The 9,435-nt window shown below is 30.0% G+C and overlaps 1 protein-coding gene across 2 annotated transcripts in view; it reads left to right on the top strand.

Moving 5' to 3' along the window:
* LOC106692388 (uncharacterized) overlaps positions 1 to 9,435 on the top strand; it is a 303,170-nt gene that overhangs the window by 152,818 nt on the left and 140,917 nt on the right. For both annotated transcript variants that reach the window (XM_067047039.1, XM_067047040.1), the window contains exons 3-4: positions 6,808 to 6,925; positions 7,041 to 7,150. In XM_067047039.1, the coding sequence (XP_066903140.1) occupies positions 6,808 to 6,925; positions 7,041 to 7,150 (228 nt within the window). The remainder of the gene's footprint in view (positions 1 to 6,807; positions 6,926 to 7,040; positions 7,151 to 9,435) is intronic.

The raw sequence follows: 9,435 nt of genomic DNA, 5'->3' as shown, positions 1-9,435 counted from the left end.
CCCCTGGAAAAACAACAGGATTAAAAATTAGATCTGTATCCCTTACTGAAAAGCTTTAAACAACTAATCCAAACAACTGGGAAACATTTCTAGGTATCACTGTGGTGGAATCTGTTGCTTGCCTCATATTTACAGAGCTAAACGTTGTGGATGTTAAAGCAACATAAAAAAAATTCTTTAAAATCATCATTGCTGAGAAATCTATCTGTTACAATAAGTCAATCTTCATTGAAGAAATAATATCTTCAACAGGGCCGAAAGAAAAGATAATTTGGCCGATATTTCTAAATCCTAATTTTGTTTTAACGAATATCTTTTATAAAACTTATTTCCTAGTTTTATAAAATATATTATATATAATAAATCTTTATAAAATATATGCTCCCGGACCCCCTACAGTCCATCACAAGTTCCTGGCGTCTCACTGGTTGGGAACCATTGTACTAAGTAATGAAAAACGGTTAGTGTAGAAGGAATCTCTTATATATTGCCTCAAATTAATATAATTAATTATTTTTTAGAGGGAATAGTAAACAGATTTTTTCTAAATAATTACCTTGAGCAGATTTTGAATTATTCCAATATTTTAGGGATAAACAAGAAAAGTCCAAAAAAAGTTTCCTTGACACAGACCCGTAAAAGAAACTCATTACTAGCCATCTGTAAGATGCTGTTTATAATATCTGGTCGTTTCCTTAATGGAATAATTTTTGGATCCCCTCGTAAGTTAGAGCCTCCCTCCTGGATAGAGGCCATTCAATTTGTGGATAATCCCTCCCGATTAAAAGGTCGTTAGTCTCCCTCTCGTTCTTGAGAGAGTTGCTCCCTCTCGCTCTGGCCGAAACCTGGGGTTCTTCGGAGGAATAAGGAGAAAAAAAATGGATTCGGAGATATAACCAATTAGTTGACATAATGGCCGTAATCAGTGGAAGAGAATGGTGCTTAAAGCGGAACCATAAATTAGCACTTGTAGCTTTTTAATCCAGCAATAAGGGAGAGTTTGGAAGACGGATGGTCGCGCTTATTGCAACCGAGGAACGGATAATTAAAAGCAACGAGGCGAGGCTCTTGCTATTGGTACCACTGTCGTCTTAATGGTAATGCCAAATGTCTTGTGGTTGAGAACGGCTTCATTTCCATATTTTTTTTTTTTTAATAAAAAAGATTCCTCTTTCAATCATTCCTGAACAACTCTCTTAAAAATTTTTAACTTCGTTTGCCTTGAACGACATTCCTTCCTACAGTATCATTGTAGAACAGATGCACTACGGCAGACTAGGTCATGAGGCTAACAAGTGTATTTATAGAAGTATCATAAAACAATAAAAAAAATAACATTCTAGCCATTTAAATTTTTTAAATAATTTTCAACAACCTTGCTACGTTACACATGTTACAAACTTGTAGCAATAAAGACATAATTCTGACAAGAGAATTCCCCCTGGGACAGGATATGACTAATATACCAGGATTTCTCTTAAACTTCTCTCAACGTCCCTTTTTAGGGCAGCACTAGCAATTTTTATCATTTTAAAGCACCAAATAAAGTTGTTAATTATTCATCAGTAAAATTTTTGCTTCACGCGCCCTCTAATATTTAACATCCAGGAAACTAACAAATCGTCGGCAATATTTATTCCAAATTCCTGGAAGTCTTCTTACTTCGAAATCACTCCTATTGAAATCCCCCTCCAGCAAATTACTATCTTCACCTTCATATGAAACATAAATATCCACTCATGATAGAGAAGATTGCATTGGTCAATATTATCACAGTATCTCGATATCAGTAAAATGAAGGGGAAACCATAAATAAAGGAAAATATTAGGGTATCTCATGCTGTCTTACCTGCTTAAACTAGCTCATTAACGTAAAACTGAACATCAGATAATCTAAGATAAGTAAGTAACAAATATAACCTAATGTAAAAATACTACATACTGTTCGGGCGCCAAAAATCAAATCAACTTTACAGCAATAAAATTTTTATTTAATAAAATACAATCAATGAAAGGTGTAAAATAGGAATGAAAATGTCTCCACATTCATATGAAACATAAATATAGAGAGTTCCTGAAGATAAGTGTGGTCGAACCGAGTTGTCAATGGACACTTCAGGAGACACGTTGTATATGCTAATCCACGTTATGAATAACATGTCATAGTGTCTCAGTATCTTCACCCTTCATATAAATAAAATATATTTTCCACGAACCTTTCGGGTGCATTTTGCAACTTCAGAAATAATGATCAATGTAATATTTTTGTTTTATAATTTAATATCACGTTTTGTGTTTAATTTACATACAATAGTAATAGGGATCATAGAGCTCTTTCATACCATATTTACAAATATATAAATTAAATGACAACAAAATAAGAAATAAAAGAAAAACCAATAATAAAAAAAGAAAAATTAAACTAATAACAGATTAAACACAATCATTCCTACTAACAATATTTTTATTCAGCCTGGGGAACGTGGAACGTCCGGGCTCTTACCCCCCCACTTATGGAGGAAAGAGTAGGACTCCGGAAGATCCTCTCTTAAACGCGTCACTGGAATTAAAAGCCATTGGAGGATAAGTGAGAGCGCTAGCCACAGACGGTAAGGGCTTAAGTGTAGAATCTTGCCACAGCCAGAACTCCAATATAATTATTTATAAGTCTCGGGGCCTCTGCCGTTTCAATCTTCTGAGAGGATTGTAGGAATGGGTTGGGGAAAGTAGTGAATTTGGATTAAATAAAACCTGATTAAATGGGATAATAAGGTCATGATGTAGGGTATTGTTGAATACGTAGTAAGAAGCATTGATTATTGTTCGAAGGACTCTTAAATAAAAGCATTGAACGCGTTCGATACTTTTACTTTTTGGCATCACTTATTTAGACAATTTTATTTTATTTTTTCCAGACCAGAAAGTGTACATTTGTAAAAATGATCTTCAAGATCTCTCTTCACTATCTGAAATCCTGCCTTCTTAAACCCCCGATTTACGGTCAGTAGTGTTGAAGTAATATTATAATGTGCGTCTCAATAATAATATTATTACTACAATATTACATTGTAGCCCTCGGACGATCAATATATTGACGAAATTTGATATAGACTCATTAGTGAAGCCAGCATAAGGTTTGTTGGCTAATTAATCCTCGAAAAGCTGGAAACGACTTTAGTCACTTAAATTGAATGTAAAACAAAATTGCCAAATTTGGCACAAATTTTCTACTTTTTTTTAGCATTTTATTTTTTAATTTTTCACTAATAATCCCAAAACAATAAATATCTAGGCAACTTTAATAAGTACTTTATCCTTGAATCCTTTAAAATTTCTTAACTTAGATTATTAGTAATATTTTAGGAGTTAGCTAGAAATCTAAATAATACTGCGATTAGTTAATTTTTTTTCCATATTTAGCCCTACAATGGTAACCTTTTTAACATCTTTTTTTTTAAACAATTTGACATCAGAATTAATCGAGGTAAATAGGTTTTTTACAATTAGTTCTAGGTTAATTAACAATTTTACTAGAACAATTAAATTTCCTCTTATAAGGTTGCCTTTTAAAAATACGCGGTTTTTTTTGCTTGTTACCAATGTACTAACCACTATAATATTTTTCCCAACTCAACTTTAATTTATCCACAATGAAATTCAATGAGAGGCGGTAAACCATAATCAGTTATTGTACGGTCTTTGACCACACTTTTTTTTATTTCTTATTTTATTCAATAGATTTTTTTTTCGGCCGCAGAGGACATGGACTGTTAGTTCCAGACCAATGAAACTTAAAACCGCATGAATACACTCTGTAAATAAATTACTATTAATAATATTGAATAGAACAAAATGACCACAACGTTTAATGGTCAAGATTTTCCACTCTATTTTAGATAATTCAATGTGTGTAATCATTTGATTATGCTGCGTATAAAATTATACATATTTAAATATATTATACACTACATTGTATAATTTTAAAATTAATTCAAAGAGAATTTTTTACTTAGCAACTGTTCAATAATTTGTACCATGTAATCTTTTTAAATAAATTATTTTCTTTATAAGTTATCCCATAATTATAAAATCAATATCGTTTTTATAACAGTTATCCATCAATTTTTATAATAAAAAATATAAATTTCAATCCCTGTTTTCTTACAATTATTTCTAATATATACATAATAAGAAAATGGTCTCCCGATTTTCTAATATAGAACTCCAAATGGTGGATCCATTCATATTTTATTAATCGACACCTGTACTATTGAAAATCTAATTTAACTTTTTCAAGTTCCTAAAATAAAAAAGTGTTTAGATTAATGGCGATGTGTTCTTCCGGCAGAGGACTTCAAAGCAACTGCGGATGTTACGTAGTCTCCTGATAAGTCTGCAGTACCAAACCGCAAAAGCTTGAAGCCACTCTTGGAGGAGGCTTAACAAGACGAACTGGCGTTAAGTAAAGTTTGTTCAGGAAGGAAGGGAGGCCGTGAAATATTAATAAAAGGAGGGAACACGGGAGATGGGGAGGATTAGCCGAGGGAAGAATTATGAAGGACAAAACTATTTATTAAAAACAGAAACTTGAGGAAAGGCGTCCCCTAAAGAGAAGGCGAGCCCCTCATGGCTGGCCCAGTTAAACCCTTAATACCAGTCATAATTCTCTATCTAATTCTCATAAACAATATCAGAGTCATTATCAACAAAATTTTCAATCTCGATATTATCAATAAATTGGGGGCCAAATCATAAATAAAGAAAAATATTAGGGTATCTCAGGTCTTACCTGCCTAAACTAGCTGATTAATATAAAACTGGACATCAGATATTGTAAGAAAAGTAAGTAACAAAAATAATATAATGCAATGATGTATACAGTTCGGGCGCCAAAAATCAAATCAGCTTTATCCCCAAAACTTTTATTTAATAAAATACAATCAAAGAAAGGTGAAAAATGGGAATAAAAATGAGCAGAACGTATGATATTAAATCGAACTGATGATTGCAAAAATTCATTGCAATAACATTTCATTCAAAGAAATATTGCTTTCTAGTATATCGTAGTGAGCCTTTCGCCATAAATTATTTTATATAACTCAATTACGTTCAATTTATATTGAGTTATGTATAAATTAATTTGCATTTATATTAAGTTAAGTTGACGTTTATTGAGTTTCATTGAAATTATTTATAAGTCACTTTTTGGTTTTATGAAGTTAAGCTGTAGTTACTATGAATCTATATTAGGTTACGTTGAAATCATTTTGAATTTCTACTAACTTACATTGAGTTGTGTTGAAATTACTTCGAATTCATATTAAGTTACGCTTTAATACGTTTTACTTTACGAGGTACTTTACAATTACATTGTATTTTTATTAATTAATTAACGTTCAATTACTTTGTCTTTTAATAGATACATATATCAATATTAAGTTATATCTTAAGTATCCTCTACCACTACCACTACAAATGACCCCTCGACATTTTTAGAATTTATATTAATCTTAATCAATACAAATAACAACTAATTCTAAATTATTCTAACTAATCCATACTAATGCTCACTAATTCTAATCCTTCTAATCCTTATTTATACTAATTCTATTACATACTGATGCTAATCAATACTAATCATCACTGATTCCTACTAATCCTCACAAATCATAATTTATACAAATCATCACTAATCCTCAATCCATCTAATCAATTCTAAGCCATCCTAATTCTAAGTAACTGTAATATATACTAAGCCCCACTATTTCAAATCTATACTAATCTTTACTAATATTTTCTAATTTAAATATATACTTATCCTTAGTATATAAATAGTCCTAATATAAATAAATACTTTATAAACCACACTAATTCTAATCCTTTATAATGTCACTAATATTAATCCAAATCAATCATAACTAATACTAGTCCCTACCAATCCTAATTAATCATATTATACTTACCCTCACTATTTTAATTAATATCATTAATACTAATTCATATCATCCAGTGAATTCTAACTAATCCTCACAAAGCCTAATCCATACTATAAAGATTAAATTATTAGGATTAGTAAGGGTTAGTATAAATATGAATAATTAGGATTGGTAGGGACTATTATTAGTGACGATTGATTTGAATTAATATTAGTGAGCATTATATAGGATTATAATTAGTATGGTTCATAAATGATTTAGATTAGTAAGGATTGGTTGGGTTTAGTAGAGATTGGGTTAGTAAGGATTAGTGTAGATAAGGATTAGTACAAATTTCTTTAGATTAGGGTTAGTAGGGATTATTAAATTTGAGTATTAGTATGGAATAGTTGGAATAAGGATTAGTAATGATTGGTGTTGCTTATTATGATTAGTGGAAATATTTGTAAGGATAGGTGTGAATTAGTGAGAATTACGAAGGACTAGTGAAGATAAGTGTGGATTAGAATTAATATGACCAAGAATTAGAAATTATTAGTACGGATTATGATGAATTGGGATTAGTATTCATTATCAATTAGGTTAAGAAAGGATTAAGAGTAGTAAGGATTAATACAGTATCAGTTTTTAGTGAAGATTAGTATGGTGAATCCGGATTAGTATTAGTGAAGATTTGTATGCCCTAGGATTAGTAAGATTTGTTATGGATTAGGATTGGTATTAGTGAGGATTATTTTAAGATTAGTGAGACTTGGTTTGTATTAAGATTAATGAGGATTAGTGAAATGAAAACTAGTATTACATTAGACAAGACTCGAATTAGATCAGATTAGTCAGACCTATATTATATTTTGTTTTCATTATTTTATAGGGAAGTAAGATCGAAAGAAGATATGGCACATAAAACAATGCAAATAATATCTCAAAAGGACTTAGAATTGGCTGGACTTAATGAAAAGATCCGTTTATTAGAGTCATTCAATAGAAAGGTACTATATATAACATATATATTCGTATATATACACACTTATATACAATATGTGAAATATATTATCTAAAAACATCAATTAATTTATTGTAGTTGTAATGTTAAATATTTTCTAGAAAGAAGAATCTGAGCCTTTGGATGGTGCAATAGGAGGACTCATGCCTCCTTTTATTTTCAGTAATAAACCCGAATTTCACCTTCGCATTGAAGATGATGAGGAATCAAAGTAAGTTTTTTTTTTTAAATAAGTTTTTAATGTTTTAATAATTATATTTCACCACTCATAAACATAATTTTGCACTAACCTAATTTTAGTTATCAGTCATACATGTTCAGTTATATACAATGAAACATGATTTAGGAAACGACGTTTCATATGACTGTTCTCCAAGGGGAAACATTTTTCACGGTATTCTATGAAATAAGAGGAAGTTTCGGTAATTTCTCACTTTTTTGGAAAAAAATGTCTGATATTTGTACAGCTGTATCTTAATAAACAATAGTTTTAAAAAGTTATTTTGGTTCAAATTGTTGAAATTTCGTGGAAGTTAAATTGAAATTGTTAGTTTTTTTTTTTCATACCCTTAATTTTGAAGCTACAATTGAAATCCAGTGCTCTAATTTCGCTTTTTAAATCCGAAATATCGTTTTAGTTTCTACAAAAGCAAATTTCTCAAGTAACTAATGAAGTTTTTGGTTTTCAATAGATTTATAAAATCAAAATTTAATCGTTACAATATAAATATAATAAAATTTTTTCGTTTTTTATTTGGGGTTATAATTTAAGGGTTATAATTTGTATTCTTTTTTTAAATAGAAAAAAAAGGAAGAACCCTTATTACTGTTAATTTCTTAATTTAATGATTCGTACATTTGTAAATCATCTAATCGGTTCGATAATTTTATTATAAATAGATCTGACAACCCTTTAAATTCACATTTTACTATTTAAAAATTTGTTCCGGTTAACCTACGGCAACCAAAAGGTTGAAGTGGAGGGGGCACCAAACATCAATCAAACATCATGGCATAATAGCCTACAAGATATAGTAGCGCCCCAAGTGGCCAGCAGCCAAATCTCACCTCCTCCAACGCTTGGTAGCAAGTGACGCAAGCCAAAAAAAGTGAGAGTGAGAGCCATCTTGTCTTGAGAAGCAGTTCATCATTTCTTTGTCTCTGACATCAGGAATCCCCCATGAGTGAGTAAAACTCTTGGAGTTGTTCCCTGCAGTAGAGAGGAGAGGGGCTTAAAGATGCAGAGGGAGGAAAGAACCATGGAGTAAGTCCACCTACTAATAATTTACCACCACCACTTGGCAATCATCATCAACCACCTCAATTTTATATCTACAATTCCATAGCCCAGTATTCAAAATTTTACTAACCATTTAATCTTAATGTTTCCTTTCGGCCACCCACCACACCATTGTAACATAAACAATAGAATTATTTCTCATTTAACCATGTTCATTTTTCATTTATACAGTCCACTTCAACCCAACCAGCAAACAAAAATGAAGTGTGTCCGGCAATTTCAGTTGAGGGCATGCTTCATACACAATTATTATATGAAATGAATTTAATTATTAATATATGGCTTAGGTAATTATCTTAAATCATCCTTATATCCCTAATCATTCATTTAATAACTGAGGGATTAGTGTCGATTTAAAAAAAAAATCATTGATTCTTCCTAAAATTATTGTTACACTGTAATTATTTAACAAAATTTAATTTTTAATTATATTCCATCAATTCTACATGCCACTCACTGTCATTGGACCGTAGACTTACATTTATTTGAGAAGGTTTAATATGATTCCTCCCACCCCTATTTTTTTTACCATACTGACTATTGTTAAATATTTATTTTGTTAATTATTTTAACATCATAATACCTATTACTTATATAACCGATTTGAAGTTTAGTTAATTTTTAAAATGTTTAGTTATGTATACTGTATATAATTTACTTAATTTTTAATATGTTTAGTTATATATACTGATTCTATATATTTTTACCTTTATTATCCGATGCTATGTTCAGGATTTCTACTTTATAAAAATAAAAATTATGTTTATTCTATATATTACGTATTTCTGGTGCTAGGGCTTTTATATTTTTGGATTTTTTTTTAAGATTTATTTTATTTGGTATGATTATATTATTTAGATTTTGTGTTGTGTCTCTCTTATATAATATTGTTTTGTTTTTTTCATTCACTACATTTTTACCCATTGTAACAATGTTTCTATAAAATTGTACCCTCTTAAAATAATTGTATATAAAGTTTGTAAATTAAAAAAAAAATGATTCAGGTTTAGTAAGGATCAGGATAGGATTAGGTTGGGTTTGAAATAAGGATTAAGTAGGTATTAGTTGGTATTATAGTGGGATTGGGATTGGTGAGGATTGGTTGATATTATTTAGATTTTGTGATGTCTCTCGTACATAATATTGTTTTGTTTTTTCATTTTATAAAATTAATTTTTGTTTCAAATTTACATTAT

The sequence above is a fragment of the Halyomorpha halys genome, unplaced genomic scaffold (assembly GCF_000696795.3).
Source record: "Halyomorpha halys isolate HHAL.00 unplaced genomic scaffold, Hhal_1.1 Scaffold54.1, whole genome shotgun sequence".
Classification (NCBI taxonomy): Eukaryota; Metazoa; Arthropoda; class Insecta; order Hemiptera; family Pentatomidae; genus Halyomorpha; species Halyomorpha halys.
Note: the sequence above shows the minus strand (reverse complement) of the source record. Positions and strands in the feature narration are given on the sequence as shown.